General features: G+C 46.0%; 1 protein-coding gene across 4 annotated transcripts in view; it reads right to left on the bottom strand.

Annotated features, from left to right (window-relative positions):
- The window catches only part of EFR3B (EFR3 homolog B), a 361,584-nt gene that overhangs the window by 210,093 nt on the left and 124,788 nt on the right, over positions 1–26,703 (bottom strand). For all 4 annotated transcript variants that reach the window (XM_088447581.1, XM_088447583.1, XM_088447582.1 and 1 more), the window contains one exon: positions 2,757–2,878. In XM_088447581.1, the coding sequence (XP_088303707.1) occupies positions 2,757–2,878 (122 nt within the window). The remainder of the gene's footprint in view (positions 1–2,756; positions 2,879–26,703) is intronic.

Genomic DNA, 26,703 nt, shown 5'->3' with positions numbered 1-26,703 from the left:
GCATTGTATATCAGTCACTAGAATGTGCTGCATAGTACATCAGTCACTAGAGAATGTACTGCATAGTACATCAGTCACTAGAGCATGTACTGCATTGTATATCAGTCACTAGAGAATGTACTGTATAGTATATCAGTAACTAGAGCATGTACTGCATAGTATATAAGTCACTAGAGAATGTACTGCATAGTATATACGTCACTAGAATGTACTGCATAGTATATCAGTCACTAGAGAATGTACTGCATTGTATATCAGTCACTAGAGAATGTACTGCATTGTATATCAGTCACTAGAGAATGTACTGCATTGTATATCAGTCACTAGAATGTACTGCATAGTATATCAGTCACTAGAGCATGTACTGCATAGTATATCAGTCACTAGAGAATGTACTGCATTGTATATCAGTCACTAGAATGTACTGCATAGTACATCAGTCACTAGAGAATGTACTGCATAGTACATCAGTCACTAGAGAATGTACTGCATAGTATATAAGTCACTAGAGCATGTACTGCATAGTATATCAGTCACTAGAATGTACTGCATAGTACATCAGTCACTAGAGAATGTACTGCACTGTATATCAGTCACTAGAGAATGTACTGCATAGTATATCAGTCACTAGAGAATGTACTGCATAGTACATCAGTCACAAGAGAATGTACTGCATAGTATATCAGTCACTAGAGAATGTACTGCATAGTACATAAGTCACTAGAGAATGTACTGCACTGTTTATCAGTCACTAGAGAATGTACTGCATAGTATATCAGTCACTAGAGAATGTACTGCATTGTATATCAGTCACTAGAATGTACTGCATTGTATATCAGTCACTAGAGCATGTACTGCACTGTATATCAGTCACTAGAGAATGTACTGCATAGTATATCAGTTACTAGAGCATGTACTGAATAGTATATCAGTCACTAGAGCATGTACTGCACTGTATATCAGTCACTAGAATGTACTGTATAGTATATCAGTCACTAGAGAATGTACTGCACAGTATATCAGTCACTAGAGCATGTACTGCACTGTATATCAGTCACTAGAATGTACTGCATTGTATATCAGTCACTAGAGAATGTACTGCATAGTATATCAGTCACTAGAGAATGTACTGCATTGTATTTCAGTCACTAGAGAATGTACTGCATAGTATATCAGTCACTAGAGAATGTACTGCATAGTATATCAGTCACTAGAGCATGTACTGCACTGTATATCAGTCACTAGAATGTACTGCATTGTATATCAGTCACTAGAGAATGTACTTCATAGTATATCAGTCACTAGAGAATGTACTGCATAGTATATCAGTCACTAGAATGTACTGCATAGTATATCAGTCACTAGAGAATGTACTGCATAGTATATCAGTCACTAGAGAATGTACTGCATAGTATATCAGTCACTAGAGCATGTACTGCATTGTATATCAGGCACTAGAATGTACTGCATAGTATATCAGTCACTAGAGAATGTACTGCACTGTATATCAGTCACTAGAATGTACTGCATAGTATATCAGTCACTAGAATGTACTGCATAGTACATCAGTCACTAGAATGTACTGCATAGTATATCAGTCACTAGAATGTACTGCATAGTACATCAGTCACTAGAATGTACTGCATAGTATATCAGTCACTAGAGCATGTACTGCATAGTAAATCAGGCACTAGAATGTACTGCATAGTATATCAGTCACTAGAGAATGTACTGCATAGTATATCAGTCACTAGAGAATGTACTGCATAGTATATCAGGCACTAGAATGTACTGCATAGTACATCAGTCACTAGAGCATGTACTGCATAGTATATCAGTCACTAGAGCATGTACTGCATGGTATATCAGTCACTAGAGAATGTACTGCACTGTATATCAGTCACTAGAGAATGTACTGCATAGTATATCAGTCACTAGAGCATGTACTGCATTGTATATCAGTCACTAGAGAATGTACTGCATAGTATATCAGTCACTAGAGAATGTACTGCATAGTATATCAGTCACTAGAGAATGTACTGCATAGTACATCAGTCACTAGAGAATGTACTGCATAGTATATCAGTCACTAGAGAATGTACTGCATAGTACATCAGTCACTAGAGAATGTACTGCATAGTATATCAGTCACTAGAGCATGTACTGCACTGTATATCAGTCACTAGAGAATGTACTGCATGGTATATCAGTCACTAGAGAATGTACTGCATAGTATATCAGTCACTAGAGAATGTACTGCATAGTATATCAGTCACTAGAGAATGTACTGCATAGTATATCAGTCACTAGAGAATGTACTGCATTGTATATCAGTCACTAGAGCATGTACTGCACTGTATATCAGTCACTAGAATGTACTGCATTGTATATCAGTCACTATAGCATGTACTGCACTGTATATCAGTCACTAGAGAATGTACTGCACTGTATATCAGTCACTAGAGCATGTACTGCATAGTATATCAGTCACTAGAGAATGTACTGCATTGTATATCAGTCACTAGAATGTACTGCATTGTATATCAGTCACTAGAATGTACTGCATAGTACATCAGTCACTAGAGAATGTACTGCATAGTACATCAGTCACTAGAATGTACTGCATAGTATATCAGTCACTAGAATGTACTGCATAGTATATCAGTCACTAGAATGTACTGTATTGTATTTGGTAATCCTTAGGAAGCCCAGCACACATCAGGATAGCACAGTATATGACAGTACTTGACACTCACTTAGACCGTATCTCCACATCCTCGTAGCTGGAGTGACACATCTCACTGAAGCGGGACACGAAGAAGTCGTAGCTCCTGTGGTAAGATGGGGTGTCCTCCTCGATATTGGAGAACTTCACAAACTGCAAGAAAACAGAGGAGGCACACATAGTGCTGTCAGACAACAGAGGAGGCACACATAGTGCTGTCAGACAACAGAGGAGGCACACATAGTGCGGTCAGACAATAGAGAAGGCACACATAGTGCGGTCAGACAATAGAGGAGGCACACATAGTGCGGTCAGACAACAGAGTAGGCACACATAGTGCGGTCAGACAATAGAGGAGGCACACATAGTGCGGTCAGACAATAGAGGAGGCACACATAGTGCGGTCAGACAATAGAGGAGGCACACAGTGCGGTCAGACAATAGAGGAGGCACACATAGTGCGGTCAGACAATAGAGGAGGCACACATAGTAAGGTCAGACAACAGAGGAGGCACACATAGTAAGGTCAGACAACAAAGGAGGCACGCATAGTGCGGTCAGACAACAGAGGAGGCACATATAGTGCTGTCAGATAACAGAGGAGGCACACATAGTGCGGTCAGACAATAGAGGAGGCACACATAGTAAGGTCAGACAACAGAGGAGGCACACGTAATGCGGTCAGACAACAGAGGAGGCACATATAGTGCGGTCAGACAACAGAGGAGGCACACATAGTGCGGTCAGACAACAGAGGAGGCACACATAGTGCAGTCAGACAACAGAGGAGGCGCATATAGTGCAGTCAGTCAACAGAGGAGGCACACGTAATGCGGTCAGACAACAGAGGAGGCATATATAGTGCTGTCAGATAACAGAGGAGGCACACATTGGGTCTCATTCAGACCCGGTCGGAAGCGCCGATGTGTGCGCAAGCCCCGGAGCGAGAGAGAAACTGTCTCGCTCTGGAGCTCTCTACAAAAGGGGCGGCTGTCTATGTTGATCGACAGCTTGCCCCGTTTGGTAGGCGGGGGGGGTGGTTTCACAAACGGAGGCGTTCCTTAAAACGCCTGCCATTTTGTGGGTGGCCGCACTGACATCAGCAGCGATGTCAGTGGGGAGCTTCCTGCTTGATCAGAGCAGGAAGCTCCCTGGGGCTTGCGGTTGCCGAGACCCAACCTTAGGGTCTTGTCGCAAGCCCCGATGGTCGCGATGGTGTTCACCATCACGACCATCAACCTGGTCGGTCGCTAAGCTCTGGGTGGTAACCCACAGCTTAGCTAGCGACCAGGAGGCCGCACTAAAAAAAAGGAAGCGGCCGCCCTCATTCAGAGAGAGCGATCGCTTCTTGCGACCGCATCTGAATGAGGGCCATAGTGCGATCAGACAACAGAAGCGGCACACATAGGCCCTGATTCAGAGTTGTATTTAGAGTTTGGGGGGGCTGCGCTCCTGGAAATGGGGGCGTGTCATCCCCAGCCTGGCCAAAGGGGCAACCATTGCAAGTGACAGCTGCAGTGGTGATGTCAGGCTGCGACCTCGCAGATGCAGCAAGGAGACACCTCGTGCTGCATGTGAGATGTACGGCATTGCCCCTGCGCTTGTGTGCGTCTCTGTAATTCCGTCCATCTGTGAGTCAGGGTGCACAGGGCCTGACCACCCACAGCTTATGCGAGCAGCCAAAAAGATGGTCGCGATGGTCAAGACCATCGCGACCATTGGGCTTGCGACGAGACCCTTGCGTTAGGGTCTCGCTGCCGCAAGCCCAGTAGTGATTTTGGCTCTATCAGAGCCGAAAGCACTCCCACTGACATCACTAGTGATGTCAGTGGGGCTGGACCCAGACGGTAGGAGTTCCCATGGGAACGCCTCCGTCTGTGCAGCAACGCCCCCGGCACGCCCACCAAAGGGGGCGTGCTGTCACTCACAATCGACAGCACGCCCACTTCGGTGCGAGACCCATAGCGACGGCTGGCCGTCGCTATGCGGGTCTCGGGCATGCGCAAGACGGAGCTTCCTCCGTCGTGCGCATGCGCACTAGGGCACCATCGACCCGCTTGCGAGCACTCAGCGCTCACGAGCGGGTCTGAATCAGGCCCACAGTGCGGTCAGTGGCGGCTCGCTCAAACGTCGCTTGCTGACCTGCTCTAATACACTTTATGTTAATAAAAACAAGGGAACACTGGATAAAGGAACCATTACACCTAATACACAAGGGAAGCAGCTAATGATAACACTTAGGAGAGCTGATCAGGACTGAAGACATGGGAGATAAAGGGGCTGATTATGAGCAGGGGGCAGAGCAAAAACAAATATTAGTAACTTGCCCCAGGACAAACCATGCTGCAATACAGGGGGAGGGGGGGCAAATATAACTATATATTGTTTTGGCATGCAGGATGCACATTAAATAAAAGTGCAAAGTAAAATATCCAATTCTTCCAATGCATGGGAACATTTGCATATTTAATTGCAATGAACACTCTTTTATAAATGACAACTTATATATCAGTGTTAGCGGTCCTTTAAAAACCTCGCCAAGATGGATTTAAATCACTAGTTTCCCCCCCATACAGTACGTCTGCTTGTTCTGTGCGGTGGAATCACTAACAGCAGCTCGTTATTTGATATATAATAATTACATATCATACATTATAATCTAATATCTACAAATAAGAGAATCTCCCCCTGTTTAATGCACATCACTATTTGCAATACTAGGTTCTATAATGGAGTTTTAATTGAAATGTGTGTAAGGAAGATGCTGGAACATGGGATGTGCAGTACACACTTGTTAATGTCTTGTTCCTTGTGATCCGGTTACTATGCACGTTACTGTAGTCCTGTACTATGCACGTTACTGTAGTCCTGTACTATGCACGTTACTGTAGTCCTGTACTATGCACGTTACTGTAGTCCTGTACTATGCACGTTTGCTGTAGTCCTGTACTATGCACGTTACTGTAGTCCTGTACTATGAACGTTACTGTAGTCCTGTACTATGCACGTTACTGTAGTCCTGTACTATGCACGTTACTGTAGTCCTGTACTATGCACGTTTGCTGTAGTCCTGTACTATGCACGTTACTGTAGTCCTGTACTATGAACGTTACTGTAGTCCTGTACTATGCACGTTACTGTAGTCCTGTACTATGCACGTTACTGTAGTCCTGTACTATGCACATTACTGTAGTCCTGTACTATGCACGTTACTGTAGTCCTGTACTATGCACGTTACTGTAGTCCTGTACTATGCACGTTACTGTAGTCCTGTACTATGCACGTTACTGTAGTCCTGTACTATACACGTTACTGTAGTCCTGTACTATGCACGTTACTGTAGTCCTGTACTATGCACGTTACTGTAGTCCTGGACTATGCACATTACTGTAGTCCTGTACTATGCACATTACTGTAGTCCTGTACTATGCACGTTACTGTAGTCCTGTACTATGCACGTTACTGTAGTCCTGTACTATGAACGTTACTGTAGTCCTGTACTATGCACGTTACTGTAGTCCTGTACTATGCACGTTACTGTAGTCCTGTACTATGCCCGTTACTGTAGTCCTGTACTATGCACGTTACTGTAGTCCTGTACTATGCACGTTACAGTAGTCCTGTACTATGCACGTTACTGTAGTCCTGTACTATGCACGTTACTGTAGTCCTGTACTATGCACGTTACTGTAGTCCTGTACTATGCACGTTACTGTAGTCCTGTACTATGAACGTTACTGTAGTCCTGTACTATGCACGTTACTGTAGTCCTGTACTATGCACATTACTGTAGTCCTGTACTATGCACGTTACAGTAGTCCTGTACTATGCACGTTACTGTAGTCCTGTACTATGCACGTTACAGTAGTCCTGTACTATGCACGTTACTGTAGTCCTGTACTATGCCACATTACTGTAGTCCTGTACTATGCACATTACTGTAGTCCTGTACTATGCACGTTACTGTAGTCCTGTACTATGCACGTTACTGTAGTCCTGTACTATGCACGTTACTGTAGTCCTGTACTATGCACATTACTGTAGTCCTGTACTATGCACGTTACTGTAGTCCTGTACTATGCACATTACTGTAGTCCTGTACTATGCACGTTACTGTAGTCCTGTACTATGCACGTTACAGTACTGCTGTACTATGCACGTTACTGTAGTCCTGTACTATGCACATTACTGTAGTCCTGTACTATGCACGTTACTGTAGTCCTGTACTATGCACGTTACTGTAGTCCTGTACTATACACGTTACTGTAGTCCTGTACTATGCACGTTACTGTAGTCCTGTACTATGCACGTTACTGTAGTCCTGTACTATGCACATTACTGTAGTCCTGTACTATGCACATTACTGTAGTCCTGTACTATACACGTTACTGTAGTCCTGTACTATGCACATTACTGTAGTCCTGTACTATGCACATTACTGTAGTCCTGTACTATGCACGTTACTGTAGTCCTGTACTATGCACATTACTGTAGTCCTGTACGCGCACTGAGCCTGGATAGTGTCATGGGAATGGGGCACAGTCTATAATAGCTCCCGCCTCACGTGCGCAGGAGCCGCGCTGCACATGTGCATATCAGGGGCTGCGATGTCGCCATGCGGTGCGCCAAACACTGCAGTAGTGTCCCAGGCGTCCTTGGACGCAGCTTCATTGGCTCAGGCTGCGTGATTTAACATGACATAAAAAGCAGCGCGATGATTTCTGATATATCCATTGGCCACGCAGTTGATCTGATGCTGCGTCACCGGGCACAGCAGAGGAGAACATAAGCCGGCAGTGGGCGTCTTTTACTTCAAGACGCCTCTTGCGGCATTTGCATATTTAAGCACGCTGTGTCGAAAGACGCAGCGGCTGGGCTATAGCGTCCATTTCTGAATCAGGCCCTGCGTTCAATACGACTCAGTATAGGACAGAGATACGGAAATTCACATCTGCCCAAAACTCGCCATTTGCGTCCGTGCAGATTCGTCTAACCTCCAGCCCCCCTTTATTTTTCCTTTGTGTGCAGCTCCCATTATCAGTAAAGATGACATTAGCGCTACTAAGCCATTCACAGAACGTTCATTATCGCTGAGTTCTGTGTTTTATTGTTACAGACAAGTTGACATCACCGCAGTCAGATGTGACATCTGCAATTATCCCATTTGCTGTCATGCAAAAAAAAAAGAAAATGAACCATAAAGATCCTGCGCCTGAGCTCGCCGCGTCTCACGCTATATAGCCGATGAGATGGAACTCCTTCCCTCCTGTCACATAATAACGCACAAGTGTTTTGACAGATCAGCATCCGCAGTGGTACAGTGAGACGATGTAATAATGACATGTAGGTGTCAGGATTTCCCCACGTCTGCACTCCTCTGCCTGCCTGGTGCTTTGTGCCAGCCCGTCACACACCACTGTCCCTCCATGGGGGGCACGAAGCAGCTTATTGTCAGGATGGACAATACAATGTCATCCAGAGGAAGATACACATCAGAGGCCGGTCTGCTCCATAGAGGTAAGAGGGGTAACATCATCTCCGGATGGCAATAGTTTACACGGATAAGTTCTGAAAGCTTTTGATTACACTGCAGCAACAATATATATATATACACCATTATATGGACAAAGGTATTCAGACGCCTGACCATTACACCAATGTTTACTATAATGACATTGTATTCAAATACATATACTGTAATATGGAGTGGGTCCCCCTTTTGCAGCTATAACAGCTTCCACTCCTCTTAGAAGGATTTCCACAAGATGTTGGAGGGTTTCTGTGGGAATTTGCGCCCATTCATTCTGTAGAGCATGTATGAGGTCAGGCGCTGATGTTGGGTGAGAAGGCCTGGCTCGCAATCTCCGTTTCAGTTCATATCAAAGGTGCTCGATGGGGTTGAGGTCAGGGCTCTGTGTGGGCCAGTCATGTTCTTCCACACCGAGCTCATCAATTCATGTCTTCATAGAGGGGAATTCAATTAGAGGTGAAAAGCCATATTCGCCTGTTTTTTTGTGAAAAATTCGCCTAAACAAAATTTGCCAAATTCAATTCCAGGACAATTTCGCCTAAGTGGAAACAATTCTCCAAAAATGATTCTCCAATCAATAGCTGGTGAAAAGAAATGCAAAATCTTTATTTTGGGGTGCAAACATGGGCTAACAACTCAGAACCCTTGGAACAGCCCCCCAAAGGACAAATACGCAAAAAAAAAGAGAAACAAAAACCTAAGAACATCCCAAAAAAGACGTGTAATTTTTGGGGTGAAAATTTAAAAAGTGGGGGCATAAACATTAAAAGTATCGAAATAGACTTCTTGGGGGTCCCCAAGGATGGGTCAGGTGTTTTTGGGATTGCAGGTGCTGCAGCAGGTGGATTTTTCACGTTTTTTAAAAGTTCACTTTAGAGACATAAAACATGCTAGCACCCATTTTCAAGCACCCCAAATTTGACAGGACTAATTATGTTCACCAAAAAATACAGCTTTATGCCATTCTTCACCACTTTTACCTAGACGCTAATAGCAAGCAATTTACACAACTTAAGTACCCAAACTAGTTTTATTAGGGCTATTAGTACACATCTATAGTGACTCCCTATGTTATTAGGGCTATTAGTACACATCTATAGTGATTCCCTATGTTATTAGGGCTATTAGTACACATCTATAGTGATTCCCTATGTTATTAGGGCTATTAGTACACATCTATATTGATTCCCTATGTTATTAGGGCTATTAGTACACATCTATATTGATTCCCTATGTTATTAGGGCTATTAGTACACATCTATATTGATTCCCTATGTTATTAGGGCTATTAGTACACATCTATAGTGATTCCCTATGTTATTAGGACTATTAGTACACATCTATAGTGATTCCCTATGTTATTAGGACTATTAGTACACATCTATAGTGATTCCCTATGTTATTAGGGCTATTAGTACACATCTATAGTGATTCCCTATGTTATTAGGGCTATTAGTACACATCTATAGTGATTCCCTGTGTTATTAGGGCTATTAGTACACATCTATAGTGATTCCCTGTGTTATTAGGACTATTAGTACACATCTATAGTGATTCCCTATGTTATTAGGACTATTAGTACACATCTATAGTGATTCCCTATGTTATTAGGACTATTAGTACACATCTATAGTGATTCCCTATGTTATTAGGACTATTAGTACACATCTATAGTGATTCCCTATGTTATTAGGGCTATTAGTACACATCTATAGTGATTCCCTATGTTATTAGGGCTATTAGTACACATCTATAGTGATTCCCTATGTTATTAGGGCTATTAGTACACATCTATAGTGATTCCCTATGTTATTAGGGCTATTAGTACACATCTATAGTGATTCCCTATGTTATTAGGGCTATTAGTACACATCTATAGTGATTCCCTATGTTATTAGGACTATTAGTACACATCTATAGTGATTCCCTATGTTATTAGGGCTATTAGTACACATCTATATTGATTCCCTATGTTATTAGGGCTATTAGTACACATCTATAGTGACTCCCTATGTTGTTAGGGCTATTAGTACACATCTATATTGATTCCCTATGTTATTAGGGCTATTAGTACACATCTATAGTGATTCCCTATGTTATTAGGGCTATTAGTACACATCTATAGTGACTCCCTATGTTATTAGGGCTATTAGTACACTTCTATAGTGATTCCCTATGTTATTAGGGCTATTAGTACACATCTATAGTGATTCCCTTTGTTATTAGGGCTATTAGTACACATCTATAGTGATTCCCTATGTTATTAGGGCTATTAGTACACATCTATAGTGATTCCCTGTGTTATTAGGGCTATTAGTACACATCTATAGTGATTCCCTGTGTTATTAGGACTATTAGTACACATCTATAGTGATTCCCTATGTTATTAGGACTATTAGTACACATCTATAGTGATTCCCTATGTTATTAGGACTATTAGTACACATCTATAGTGATTCCCTATGTTATTAGGGCTATTAGTACACATCTATAGTGATTCCCTATGTTATTAGGGCTATTAGTACACATCTATAGTGATTCCCTATGTTATTAGGGCTATTAGTACACATCTATAGTGATTCCCTATGTTATTAGGGCTATTAGTACACATCTATAGTGATTCCCTATGTTATTAGGGCTATTAGTACACATCTATAGTGATTCCCTATGTTATTAGGGCTATTAGTACACATCTATAGTGATTCCCTATGTTATTAGGACTATTAGTACACATCTATAGTGATTCCCTATGTTATTAGGGCTATTAGTACACATCTATATTGATTCCCTATGTTATTAGGGCTATTAGTACACATCTATAGTGACTCCATATGTTATTAGGGCTATTAGTACACATCTATATTGATTCCCTATGTTATTAGGGCTATTAGTACACATCTATAGTGATTCCCTATGTTATTAGGGCTATTAGTACACATCTATAGTGACTCCCTATGTTATTAGGGCTATTAGTACACTTCTATAGTGATTCCCTGTGTTATTAGGGCTATTAGTACACATCTATAGTGATTTCCTATGTTATTAGGGCTATTAGTACACATCTATAGTGATTCCCTATGTTATTAGGGCTATTAGTACACATCTATAGTGACTCCCTATGTTATTAGGGCTATTAGTACACATCTATAGTGATTCCCTGTGTTATTAGGGCTATTAGTACACATCTATAGTGATTCCCTATGTTATTAGGGCTATTAGTACACATCTATAGTGACTCCCTATGTTATTAGGGCTATTAGTACACATCTATAGTGACTCCCTATGTTATTATGGCTATTAGTACACATCTATATTGATTCCCTATGTTAGTGCATCTTTTTCTGGGGTACAGACTGATTTCCCCAATTCTTTCAGTACTTTTCGCCTGTTCCGTTTTCGCCTATTTTGCAATTGAATTAGGCGAAAAGCGGGGACGAGCACAGAATGAATTCGCCTCTGAAACAGGCGAATGAAGCGAACAGTCGGACAGGCAAACACTTTGCCTCTAATTGAATATGGGTCATAGTCCCTGCTTTGTGCACTAGGGCACAGTCATGTTGGAATAGAAAAGGGCCTTCCCCAAACTGTTGCCACAAACTTGGAAGCAGAGCATTGTCGTCTTGTTATGCTGAAGCATTCAGATTGCCCTTCACTGAGCGATAAGAGGCCTAGCTCAAACCCTGACACACAGCCCCCTACCATTATCCCTCCTCCACCAAACTTCTCAGTTGCCACAAAGCAGTCAGGCAGGTAACGTTCTCCCGGCATCCTCCAAAGCCAGACTCGCCCAACAGAGAAGCGTGATTGGTCACTCCGCAGAACACGTTTCCACTGCTCCACAGGCCAGTGTCTGTGTGCCTTACACCCCTCCATCCCACGCCTGCATGCAGCTGCTCGGCCATGGAAACCCATTCCATTAATCTCCCGCCGCACAGCTTTTGTGCTTACATTAATGCCAGTGGTAGTGTGACACTCTGTAGCTATGGAGTCAGCAGAGCGTTGGTGACTTTTACGCACCAGGCGCTTTAGCAGTCGTTGACCCCGTTCTGTGATTTTACGTGATCCTTCCGCTTCAAGGCTGAGTTGCTGTTGTTCCAAAACGCTTCCACTTTCTAATAATATCACTATTACAGGTGACCATGGAATATCCAGCAGGGATGAAATTTCATGAACCGTCTTATTGCAAAGGTGGCATCTTATCACAGTACCACGCTCCCTATCACAGTACCACGCTCCCTATCACAGTACCACACTTCCTATCACACCATGCTCCCCATCACAGTACCACGCTCCCTATCACAGTACCACGCTCCCTATCACAGTACCACGCTCCCTATCACAAATGTATACAAATGGAGACTGCATGGCTAGGTGATTGATTTTATACACCTGTGGAAACGGGTCTGATTGAAACACCTCAATTCAATAATTACCAGGTGTGGCCAAATACTCTTGTCCATAACACAAAATATGTTTATAATGAATAGTGCAGGGGTTCCCAACCACGGTCCTCAAGGCACACTAATACCCCTTTTACACCAGAGCAAAAACCTGGGTTTTTGCTGGGTCTACCCGGGTCGCAGCTCAGTGTAAAAGGGTCCCTGAAAAATAACCTGGGTCAAGTGACCCTGCAATCCAACCCAGGTAGCTACCAGGGTTGGACCCAGGAGGGACCCAGGTAATGGTGCAATGTAAACGGTGCAACCCGGGTTATCTGACCTGGGTCATGCCTAAAATGAGCGGATTGGTGGTAGTGGAGCAGTCACCTCCCACTTTTTATGACCTCACAGGTTTAGCAGGTCAGACCTGAGTTCAGTGTGAACAGGGCTGACCTGGGAGTAACCCAGATCAAAGGTGCAGTGTAAATGGGTCTGACCTGGGTCTGACCAGGGTTGGAACCATGTCCAAAAACCCAGGTCGGACCTGGGTTTTTGGTGGAAAAGAGGTATAACAGTCCAGGTTTTCAGGATAGCCATAACTGAGCGCAGGTGATTTAATTAGTATCTCAGTTATTTTGATTTCTCCATCTGTGCTCAATCATGGATATCACTAAAACCAGGACTGTTAAGATGGCCACACACTAGACCAGTGGTTCTCAAACTCGGTCCTCAGGACCCCACACAGTTCACTTTTTGCAGGTCACCCAGCAGGTGCACAGGTGTATTCAATAATTACTGACACATTTTAAAAATCCACAAGTGCAGCTAACTGTTTTACTAGTAATTATGTGAGGAGACCTGCAAAACATGCACTGTTTGGGGTCCTGAGGACCGAGTTTGAGAACCTGTGCACTAGACCAACTTACATCCAACCAGCCAACTAGTTGATTGGTTGGAATGAAAATCTGGTAAGGTATGGGAGTAACTTGATGATCAGCAATTTGCTCCTAAATGCCAGAAAACCGATGAAAATGGACGTTCAGATAAATTTGTTAAATGTTTGATCTAAACAATTTGTTTAAACAGCAGTTTTTGTCCATTTTCCGGCGTTTGGGAGCAAATTGCTGATTGTCATTTGCTTTCATACCTTACCAGATTTTCATTCCAACCAATCACTTAGTTGGCTGGTTGGATGTAAGTTGGTCTAGTGCAGGGGTCTTCAAACTTGGCCCTCCAGCTGCTGTGGAACTACACATCCCAGCATGCACTGCCACCTTTTTGATATAACAGCATGCTAAAACTATGTGCAGTGCATGCTGGGATGTGTAGTTCCACAGCATCTGGAGGGCCAAGTTTGAAGACCCCTGGTCTAGTGCGTGGCCAGCTTATCTGTCCAACCAGCCAACTAGTTGATTGGTCGGAATGAAAATCTGGTAAGGTATAAAATGCAAATGACAATCAGCAATTTGCTCCCAAACGCCGGAAAATGGACAGAAACTGTTGTTTGTTAGATGTATGATCTAAACAATTTGTTCAAACTTGTCTGAACGACCATTTTCATCTGTTTTTAGGAAATTTAGGAGCAAATCGCTGATCATCAAGTTACCAGATTTCCATTCCAACCAATCAACTAGTTGGCTGGTTGGACAGATAATCTTTAGATGTGTGGCCAGCTTTGGTGTGCCTTTAGGACCGAGGTTGGGAATCACTGGAATAGTGAATGACAATTCAGATATTCTGATCACATTATATACTACTTCAATAAAGCAATGAATAGTTGCCATATACATCACAAGTAAAAAATAATCACGTGTGTGGAGTACACTGGTTTTAAATCACATTCTACACTATTTTAAATAAAAAAATTAAATTAAAAATAACATTTTGCTGGTTTGATTTTAAGGATCTAATAAAAGCTATATTTTAATAATTAGTGAGGGTCACTTTGTGATATAAGAACACTTGATATCAATTCATATGGGCCCCTCAATGGGAATACCTCTTCTCTTTCAATTGAAAGACGGACACACTGACAGTGCTGGTGATAGGCTCACAGGACAGACAGACACACTGACAGTGCTGAGAGACAGGTTTACAGGACAGACTGACACACTGACAGTGCTGAGAGACAGGCTCACAGGACAGACAGACACACTGACAGTGCTGAGAGACAGGCTCACAGGACAGACAGACAAACTGACAGTGCTGAGAGACAGGCTCACAGGACAGACAGACAAACTGACAGTGCTGAGAGACAGGCTCACAGGACAGACAGACAAACTGACAGTGCTGAAAGACAGGTTTACAGGAAAGACTGACACACTGACAGTGCTGGAAGACAGGTTTACAGGAAAGACTGACACACTGACAATGCAGAGAGACAGGCTCACAGGACAGACAGACACACTGACAGTGCTGAGTGACAGACTCACAGGACAGACAGACATACTGACAGTGCTGGAAGACAGGTTTACAGGGCAGACAGACACACTGATAGTACTGGAAGACAGGTTTACAGGAAAGACTGACACACTGACAGTGCTGGAAGACAGGTTTACAGGAAAGATGGACACACTGACAGTGCTGGAAGACAGGTTTACAGGACAGACTGACACACTGACAGTGCTGAGAGACAGGCTCACAGGACAGACAGACACACTGACAGTGCTGAGAGACAGGCTCACAGGACAGACAGACACACTGACAGTGCTGAGAGACAGGCTCACAGGACAGACAGACACACTGACAGTGCTGAGAGACAGGCTCACAGGACAGACAGACACACTGACAGTGCTGGAAGACAGGTTTACAGGAAAGACAGACACACTGACAGTGCTGGAAGACAGGTTTACAGGGCAGACGGACACACTGACAGCGCTGGAAGACAGGTTTACAGGAAAGACAGACAAACTGACAGTGCTGGAAGACAGGTTTACAGGGCAGACGGACACACTGAGTGCTGGAAGACAGGTTTACAGGAAAGACAGACACACTGATAGTGCTGGAAGACAGGTTTACAGGGCAGACGGACACACTGACAGTGCTGGAAGACAGGTTTACAGGACAGACAGACACACTGACAGTGCTGGAAGACAGGTTTACAGGAAAGATGGACACACTGACAGTGCTGAGTGACAGACTCACAGGACAGACAGACACACTGACAGTGCTGGAAGACAGGTTTACAGGAAAGACAGACATACTGACAGTGGTGAGTGACAGACTCACAGGACAGACAGACACACTGACAGTGCTGGAAGACAGGTTTACAGGACAGACAGACACACTGACAGTGCTGGAAGATAAATTTACAGGAAAGATGGACACACTGACAGTGCTGGAAGACAGGTTTACAGGGCAAACGGACACACTGACAGTGCTGGAAGACAGGCTCACGAACAGACAGACAGACACAATGAACAATGTTAAGTAACCCCGATGAATGGTTACTTAACATGGATAGGATTTATACAATGTAGAAATGCAGGAACCATTCAATACTGCCCTTTCTTACACTCAGCAGAACTAGCCACTTCTCTCTGCTAGCAGCCCAGTGCAGTGCATAGGGAAGCTGTACAGTAATTTTCAGCTCCAGGGGGGATTTCAGAGCATCAGGAAACCCCCCTGAAATGGATACAGATATGCATACCACCCAACATTTACATGACCCCCCTGCTTGGTTTGGGTCATGTAAATGTTGGGTGGTATGCATATCTGTATCCATTTCAGATAAAGACCACATATCCCGCTGCAGTTTGTCCAGACCATCATAAAATAATCTGTGCTACACCCCTCAACGCTTTCTCCATTTCAAAATTGCCTACACATTGGTAAACAGGAGCTGGCGAACTAAAGACCCTAATAAAGACCTGTAAAGACTTGTAAGATATGCTTGTAAGAACATTTCCAACCACTGGGTACAGCCTTACAGGGCAGAATTGTGCTCAATTGAAGAACTTGGAAAAAAGGTGCATGCAGTATGTGAAGAGAGCTATTTATTTTACTGTTGCAGTTCACAACTGTACTCAGTAGATGGCGCTATTAGTCTTCTCCTTTTAGTAGGAACAACAGGGTGGATTTGTCAGGGTGTAAAACTGCAGCAGTGACTTGATGGGGAAAGACATTATTTTCTTTTTACAGCCCAATATGCCTAGATAAAAAAAACATGAGCAGAGCTTTAAAGCATCTCCTATTAGAATATAATTTAACAATGCACATGGTAAAAGGACGAGCCAAAACAGAATATATATCTATAAATACTAAAATCCAATGGATTCACAAGAATTGATCAAACTGCCAAAGTATAGCTTACCTAGCCTGCATTATTGCTCTGCTTTCCTTAGTTCAGCAGCGGTGTGCTCTCTTGGGTGTTTTCTCTGCAATTCATTTGATTTAATGTTTTCACTTCGGCCTTGAATCTTAAGCTGGGTGCACACTTGTCCAATCATCGGGAGATCGACTCCCGACAGACCGGTCTGCCCGACATTGGACAGGTGTGTGCCCTCCGCCGACCGACCCGTACAACCGATCCTGGATCTCCTGGTTTTTAATCATGCTTGAAATCTAGGAGACCCGACCGCCGACCAGACCAATCACGGTTCGCTGTGTCATCGCTAGCGCGAGGCAGCGGGGATCAGTCCGACGGCGGAGGAGGAGCGATGAGGAGCTCCTGAAGATAGAAGAACCTGGGGAAGTCCTGGCTGGGCAGTGGCCAAGCAAAAGAGCTTAAAGGCTGCCGCCCTCAGGTGAAAGTGCAGCAAAATAAACATTAATATTTCTTTTACAGGAGTACTATAAGTATCAGTGGGCCCTTAATGCTTGGCCTGCTGGTACTTGTGGTTCTCCAAGTACTTGCATGCAGGGGAGGCTTTCTGGGACCTGTAGCTCCACCTGTAAAAGACAATATTAAACTTTTACTAATGGACTATAAACTCAGCACCTACAGCCCAGGGGTGAAGGCTATAGCCCCGGGCTTCAGCTCTGGCATTGGGTGTCCTGGAGAGGAGGGCACCTTTATTGGGAGGGTCCCCACTTCCCCAGGGATTCCACAGCCTGGGCTGACTAGTTAGGGGGGATGAATGTTTTAGCTGGTGGACCCTGTCAAGTATGTCCCCTGGCTGTGGCATTACCCCCCTGCTAGTGGAGCCCGGTGCTGCTTCTGAAAATACGGGGGAACTCTACTTGTTTTGTTTCTCGTATTTGTAGAACCAGTGCCAGCTCCAAGAACTGGGTGCTAGTTCATTAAATATGGGGGACCCCTACACGTTTTGTTCTCTGTATTTTTTGAACCAGGGCCAGCTCAGAACTCGGGGCTGGTTATGCCTCTGTGGGGGGAACCCCACGCCATTGAATTTTTGTTTTTTTTGGATACCTGAAATCCTGTCCCCATCCAATAATCAGGTTATTAATTCTCAACTTCTTCCTCTACACCATTATAATATATTAAATTCCTCATTAATAAATGCCCTTTCCAGCACAGCCAAATGTATTTTTGCAGCAGACGCTGCTGAATAATTGGCCTAGTGAGTAGGCAGGATTGGGTGTAGAATCTGCAGCAGGATTGTATAAACAGTCTGACCTGCGAGCTGATCCTGCTGTGTACCCTGTCCCTCTGCGAGCAATGGCCGCAGCTTTGCCCAGTACATACAGATTCATCTCCGTCACAGTTGCAGAGGTAAATTTCAGGATCACAAGGGACCTTTCCTACCACCGTTATCGGCCCGTTCAGTGCCGCTCGTGGAACTTAGAATAAGGTAAATCCATCAGCTAAAGACAAAAAGGCGGCAAAGTCTCAGAGAGAAGCCGGGGTCATGGGTCATGGAAGAATATCTAATGTCGTTCCAACTTTCCAATAAGTGAATGAGTTACAGGCGGTTGGTTATTCATTGCAAAGTGCCAAATTGCAAATCTTTCATTGTCCAACTCACAGAGGACTGAGCAGAGCTGGTGCTGGCGGCTTATTGCACATGTCAGGGGCAAACGCAGGATGTCTGCACTGCAGCAATACAAGTGACGTAGAGCGACGACACAGACTGCTTGATGAAAGGATGCTGGGAGTTGGGACAAGGATGCTGGGAGTTGGAGCAGAGATGCTGGGAGTTGGGGCAGGGATGATGGGAGTTGGGACAGGGATGCTAGGAGTTGGGACAGGGATGCTGGGAATTGGGGCAGGGATGCTGGGAGTTGGGGCAGGGATGCTGGGATTTGGAGCAGGGATGCTAGGAGTTGGGGCAGGAATGCTGGGAGTTGGGGCAGGGATGCTGGGAGTTGGGGCAGGGATGCTGGGAATTGGGGCAGGGATGCTGGGATTTGGGGCAGGAATGCTGGCAGTTGGGGCAGGGATGATGGGAATTGGGGCAAGGATGCTGGAAATTGGGGCAAGGATGCTGGAAATTGGGGCAGGGATGCTGGGAATTGGAGCAGGGATGCTGGGAATTGGAGCAGGGATGCTGGGAATTGGGGCAGGGATGATGGGAGTTGGGGCAGGGATGCTGGGAATTGGGGCAAGGATGCTGGGAATTGGGGCAGGGATGCTGGGAATTGGGGCAAGAATGCTGGGAATTGGGGCAGGAATGCTGGGAATTGGGGCAGGGATGCTGGGATTTGGAGCAGGGATGCTGGGAATTGGGGCAGGGATGCTGGGAATTGGGGCAGGGATGCTGGGAATTGGGGCAGGGATGCTGGGAATTGGAACAGGGATGCTGGGATTGAAGCAGGGATGCTGGGAGTTGGGGCAGGGATGCTGGGATTTGGAGCAGGGATGCTGGGAGTTGGGGCAGGGATGCTGGGATTTGGAGCAGGGATGATGGGAGTTGGGGCAGGGATGCTGGGATTTGGGGCAGGGATGCTGGGAGTTGGGGCAGGGATGCTGGGAGTTGGGGCAAGGATGCTGGGAGTTGGGGCTGGAATGCTGGCAGGAATGCTGGGAGTTGGGGCAGGAATGCTGGGAATTGGGCCAGGAATGCTGGGAATTGGGGCAAGGATGCCGGGAATTGGGGCAGGGATGCTGGGAGTTGGGACAAGGATGCTGGGAGTTGGGGCAGGGGTGCTGGGAGTTGGGGCAGGGATGTTGGGAGTTGGGACAAGGATGCTGGGAGTTGGGACAAGGATGCTGGGAGTTGGGGCAGGGATGCTGGGAGTTGGGGCAGGGATGCTGGGAGTTGGGACAAGGATGCTGGGAGTTGGGGCAGGGATGCTGGGAGTTGGGGCAGGGATGCTGGGAGTTGGGGCAGGGGTGGCAGATAGGTTTGTTTTGTGTTAATGCATTTCAACAGTCCAGAGTACATCAAGCCGAACTCCCCTTCCCGCTCTCACAGACCCCTCCTCAAACTAAAAGTGCAGAGAGGTGGAGAAATCTGAGGAGGCGCCATGGTAACAGTCCAACATCCGACCACTTTACAGCTTCTCCTTTTGTAGAATAATGCTTATTACATGTAGCAGTTTTGTAAATTATTTCATCTCGCAACCCCCTGGGGATACGAGGAGAAATACGACAAAAGTGCCGGCCGTGCAGCTATTTGCCAGCTTAGAGCGGCGCTAACAGCCGCGCGGCTAGGACTTTAGTCGGAGAATGCCGGTTACCACGACTAACCACCCAGGTTAAGTCGCAGCATTCTCTCACCAGTTTCCGATCATGCAAACAGCGCGGTGTATTGAATAGCTATTCATCATCGCATTGAATTGAGGGCCTGATTCAAACCCGCTCGCTAGATGCGCTCGCACGCAGCCGTCAGCTGCCAAAGAATGCGAATCCCGCGATCGCACGGCAAGACATTAGCACACCCACTATGTCTTGCCGTGCGATCGCGGTGTGTATTTAGACGCCCACCAGCCTGTCACATGACGCCCACTTTCCCTTAGTAACACACGTTATCTCCAGGAAGTGTATGCAACAATCGGTAACATCGGACCCATACGCAGCACTTGTGGCTGACCATACCCTACCGCAAGCACAGCGAGTACCGCTGCGTGTATTTCAGCCATGTATCGTGTACTATGACGCTGCGTCTTAATTATGCACGCCCCTGAAATGGCGTTCAGACGCACAGACACGCCTGTGTTCCCATCACCACACCCCCGTTTCCATCGACCACCCGCTGTCACCACCCACATACGGCTCGTCCTGTCACTCATCCTAGCGAGGCGTCTATGTACAGGGTGTGAACGCTTCCCTATCGCATGGACTAGTTCGCGCATGCGCACTGCCTCTTGTATGCATGCGCACGTTGCAAACATCGGCAGGCTACGTGTGAATGCAGCCTAGTGAACGGGTCTGAATCAGGCCCTGAATTCCCCTCATTCCCAATAACCACCGCAGCACACCCCTCCCTTTTAGAATGTAAGCTCTTACGAGCAGGGCCCTCTCTCACCTGTTTCTTCCCTCCCCCTAGGCCCACCAACCCAGGTCATATGTATACGACATAACTATGCCTACACTTCTATCTATGTAACTGTATCACTTTACCCTGTTTTGTAGCGTTACTGTATACAGCGCTGCAGAAATAAATGATCATAATGATAATAAAACGACAGCAATCCTCCCTATCCCAGGGAACTGTCCCACCATCCCAACTATCACAATGTTTTCAACAAGAGCCGTGTGCACCTGCCTCATGTATGGCGCAAGGCAATTCAGGGGGGACGAAGAGTTGGGGGTGGCTTAGCACTTCATAAATGCTAGACATGGGGGGGTGCCTTCAACATGACCAAGCACCAGCGAATGGAGGCAATCACATCCCCTTATCGGATAGTCTCTAAAACAAACCCTTAGCGTGGTAAGCATTAATGCCTCACAATGCTGATGTCGTGAGTTGAATTCCTGTACAAGGCGCTATTTGTCTGGAGTTTGTATAGACTCTCCCCCTGTTTGCAGGATATTCCTCCTCGTGCTCCGGTTGTCTCCTGCAATTCTCTGTAAAGCGATCCGGCATATGTACGCGCTATACAGATAACATGTTAACAGCGTCCATTTTTTGCAAAGTGGAACTGTTGGGAGAGATGCCTGGAGAAGATGCATCGCATTGAAGCCTTAAGCTGGATACACGCTACACGATGTAACAAACGATGCGATGGTCGTCACAATCTCGCTAAATCCCAGAACGCACGATACAAAGCCCCATCTGCCGTGCAGCACAGCGTGCAGGCCGATGCGATGCGCTACACAGCAGAGAACGACTGACCGAACACACATTCTATACGATGTGTACGATGTATCGTTCCAATCCGTGTTGGAACGATATACTGGACGATATATCTTATAGCAGGAATGGGGAACCTCAGGCCCGGGGGCCGTATAAGGCCCGCGGAGTCATTTGGTCTGGCCCTTGGAGCTTTTCTCTGCTAGCCTCATCTGGCTAGCAGGGTGCCTAGAATTGCACCCTGCAGCCGGATCTATGCAGACGGTCACACCGCTGCCCTTACAGCTCCCCAGAGCATCCACAGGATGCTCCAGGCATTGCTGTAATCACCGGCGATTGTGGCCCCTCCCCTGTGTGATGTCACACTGAGGGGGCGTGGCCTGCACCAGACCCGCAAATATAAAAATTGCCCTCGGCAGAAATAAGGTTCCCCAACCCCTGTCTTATAGTGTGTACTCAGCTTTAGTTTGACACAACATATGCAAATAAATATAACTTGATAACGGCTTCTGCTACAAGAATGTTCATTACAGAAGTGGCTCTGTTTGTTATTCTTCCTGTGTTCCTGTCGTGTCTGGTGCTGAGAGGTAATTAGCATTACAATAAGGAGGGCTGTGGGAACGGCACATGGAGAACTAGGCGAGAGCCCGTGGTCAGCGCCCTGTGTTAGCGTTGGCTCGCACAATGTTAATCCTGCTTTCCTTGCACTATTGTTAATCAGCCGCAGTACTGCTGCTGCTTCAGTACAAAATATAACCTCTTTCTTCTGGCATTTCAGTACCAATGACTCGTCTATCCTAACTCAGGAAGCTGTGCCAGTTCAGCGTCCCAGCTGGCTCAATGCCAGGCTCACATCTAAATGAGTCTCCTTCTGGGCAATGAGCGCAAGCTGGCTGTAGTGTCTTATTGCTGGTGGACATCCAGCGTACGTACTGTAACTACAAGGCTAGGAGCGCAGAACGTGGAGAGCGGTGAAATAATGTCAGCGATCAAACACTGTTTATATACAGTTACAGCGCAGCCTGAGCTCTGGTCATAGAGCGCCGGGGGGGTACGAAGCGCTGCGAGCACTGAGCACGCATAATCGTGGCAGTAAACTAAGATTTCAGCGTGCTCCGTGCGAAGTGCAGAGCTTAGATGGATTCTGCTATTTGTCTTTAATCCGCTGCCCGCAGGCGTCCGTCAGCGACGTCGTGTCAGAAGATTCATCAATAAAATGAAGTACGGTGTAGGGGGGGAGGAGGTCGCAGGTACTGATGCGGCACGTGTCGTACAGAGAGCTGGTATTAGTGTCATTTATCTCTAGCAGTACGGGTCCCGTGTGAAATAAGGGATTTAGGGCCTGATTCAGAGCCGGACGCTCTGACCAGAGCGCTCGCTCTGAATCAGGGCCCTCCTCCATTAAAATGGAGCGTCCTCCTGGACGCTCGTATAGATGTGCGTCACCACCCACAGCGTATACGAGCGTGCAAAAAGATGGTCGCGATGGTCGGGTTTCCCAGCCACAAGCCCTGGAGTGATTTTGGCTCTATCAGAGCCAAAATCACTCCCACTGACATCACTAGTGATGTCAGTGGGGCCGGCTTCAGACGGTAGGCGTTCCCATGGGAACGCCTCCGTCTGGCAGGCACGCCCACCAAAGGGGGCGTGCTGTCAATCAACATCGACAGCACGCCCCCTTTGGTGCGAGACCCCGAGCGATGGAAAGCCCGTCGCTCACCAGGTCTCGCGCATGCGCACGACGGAGCTCCCTCCGTCGTGCGCATGCGCAGTGGGGAACATCGACCCACTTGCGAGCGTACTGCCGCTCGCGAGTGGGTCTGAATGACCCCCTTAATACAGTTTAATCCAGGAGTGTACTGTAGTAAGGTGCTCTGGGCCTGATTCAAACCCGGACACTATTTGCGTCCGCTCGCTGACTAAAACGGGCCGGCTATTTAAATCATGCGCTCGCACTGCGTTGCGTAAAGCCGCCCACTAAGTAATAGCGGGCGGCCGCACTATGCGCTCGCACCTGTATAAAGACGCCCCTTTGCCACTCGCAACACACGTCATCTCCGGCAGTTGTAGGATTAATCGGGAACATCGGGAGCCATTGGAGCTGCTTGCAGCGCTTGTGACAGCCTTTTCCCACCACAACATTGCGAGCAGTTCAGGCTAAAATACAACCCAGTCACGTGTGTAATGGCGCTACTTTGCTAATCATGTACACCCATTAAACGCCATTCTGACGGTCGGGCATGCCTGCGTTCGCACATCCACACCCCCGTTTACAAGCACCTTCCCCTGTTACCACCCACAAACGGCACTGTCTGTCACTCAAACTAGCAGCCCGGCTGCGGGCTACAGGCGAGCACTTTCCCATCGCAATGACTGGTTCACGCACGCGCTTTGTGACTCATACGCATGCGCAGATTGCGAAAGATCGCTCAATGCGAGCGCAGCATAGCGCCCGGCTCTGAATCAGGCCCTGTCTACTTTTCTGCAGATAACATATTTATAAAAGTATAAATAACAGAAAGTGCATTTAGACTACATCATACTCCTAGATGCCAAGCAAACCACACAGTAGATCCTACTCTCTTAGCAGGTCAGGAAGGCTCCCGGGTTACTGGGAGACCCCTCCCCTCCGGGAGTGCAAAGATGCAGGTTACGTCTTCGCATAACCTGCTTGTCACGCCCCACGTCGTTTCTATCTGGCCTCTGTACATCCGAGATGGCAGCTATATAAAGTATGGTAAACATGACATAGATACCCTGGAAAATCTGATCACATAGTTAGTAAAGGTTAAAAATAACACAGGTCACCTAGTTCAACATTTCACAAATTCTAATTGTCTCTAATGCTGATACATATTGTCTGATACTGGTGTTATTGTTTCACCGGCAATATTTTTCCTTCATTTGTGTTGTGTGCAGGAAAGTAAATGTGGATATATACTGTCTGTTTATACTGTAGGTTCTATTTTGGGATACATTTATTTCTGTGGGAGACCGTAAGTTTGTTTGCAGACTCTTACAGGTCCCATCTGGTCCCTCCCACCCTCCTGCTCGCTACGCCAATATCTGAGGAGACAATAACGCCATCCTGCCTACAGTTGGGAAGGGGGTTTATACAAATATAAGCGGAGGAAATGTTTAGCTCTCACATAAAGGGGAAGGGGGTTGATACAAATAAAAGTGGAGGAAATTTTTAGCCCTCACATATAAGAAAAGATCTTTTTACGAAAGATAATAAGGTTGATGGTGGTGCTTTAAATGGGCTGTTTATCTGCTGTTTGTAGGAGGCACTGTCACGGAATGTATAAATACATTTCTTTATAAGCTCCATAGGATAATTCACATTGGGCAGCTTTAAAATGGAGTAAGAAACATACAAAAATCATGTGTCCAAGTAGTAACCCTACCTTAGCTAAAGGCTACAGATGGCAGGCCCGCACTGTTCACAGTGCCAGTGTGCCTGGTTCCCACTCTCAATATGGTCTAGGATCATTTCAACTGACTACGGGCCTGATTCAGAGCCGGACGCTATTTGAGGACGGTCGTTCAGGAAAAGGGGGTGGCTATTCAAATGAACTGTTCGCTCTTTGCGGTCTGTTGACGCCTCCATGTCTGAACGAGCGAACAAAACTTGCGGTCGTTTTTTAGATAACTACGCCCCCTGGCCGCTCGCATCCTACGTCATGTCCGCTATTTATTAGATTAATCGAGTACATCGACCAGCGTATGAACTGCTCGCTATTCTTGTGGTTGGTTTTTCCTTGCGAGCAGTTCTGGCTATAAAATAACCCAGTGACGTGGTCAATGACGCTGCTGTATTAATTATGCACACCCATAAAACGCCCGTTTTGACCTTTAAGCACGCCTGCGTTCGGATCTCCACTCCCCGTTTTCAAGCACCTTCCTCTGTTACCACCCACATACGCCTCCTCCTGTCACTCAAAATAGCAGGCATTCGATATTTAGCGAACAAACGATTTTCGGCCGCACTGACTGGCTCGCGCATGCGTATTAAAATCCGTACGCATGCGCAGTTGGGTAAACATCGCTCGGAACGAACGAGCGGCCGCTTACGAGCGGCTCTGAATCAGGCCCTACATCCACAGAAGTACAGGACCACTTCTAGCTCACAATAGTGCACATGGGACAACTGTTGCCAACAATTTTTCCACAATAGTTCACATCTTTTTTTTCTTTTAGAACAAGGTCCACCTACCCCCTAACATATTCATGTTATTAGTGGTACAGTGTGTGCGCCCCTGAAAAGAGGGCATGGTGACACCGTACTGAGCTTGTGGCTGCATGGCATTGGGGAATGCCAAGTGCTCCTGAAATTCTAGGTCTCTACCAATCCTCCACCCCATCCCTACAGACTCCCCTGCATTGCCACATGCACCCGTGGCATCTCCCAACAGTCCCGGCAAAGGGGACGAAAGTTCTAGCTACCGGGATGTCAGGACAAAACTCAATTGCGTTTCGGCTAATCAGAATGTAGAATCTAATGGCAAGGAAAGTGATTTTCAGTGATTAGGGAGCTAGAACATGTAACCGAATGGAGTGGGAGAGGTGAACTGGGTAATGTAATTGGCGGGGGATACGAGAGGTTTGGAAATCTAAACAAAAAGTCTAGAACCAGAATAGGCCTCAGAACAAGCTCTCAGCGGATGTAGAGGGAAAAACAGCAGGAAAGAAATGAAATATGCTGAATATACAGGTATGTCTGAAGAATAACATGTGCAGATTACATGGACCAATTGGTGTCCATATTTTAGGACTCTAAGGTGCATCACCAAATACATGGGACCAGACAGAGGGCCTCATTTATCAACAAGTTTTATCATACGCAATCAGTTTTAAAACTCGTTGCGTATGATAAATGATGCTCCAGCCAATCAGCTCCCAACTGTCACTCTTCACACAGATGGCAGTTGG

Source organism: Taudactylus pleione, unplaced genomic scaffold, assembly GCF_031769625.1.
Source record: "Taudactylus pleione unplaced genomic scaffold, aTauple2 ptg000434l, whole genome shotgun sequence".
Classification (NCBI taxonomy): domain Eukaryota; kingdom Metazoa; phylum Chordata; class Amphibia; order Anura; family Myobatrachidae; genus Taudactylus; species Taudactylus pleione.
Note: the sequence above shows the minus strand (reverse complement) of the source record. Positions and strands in the feature narration are given on the sequence as shown.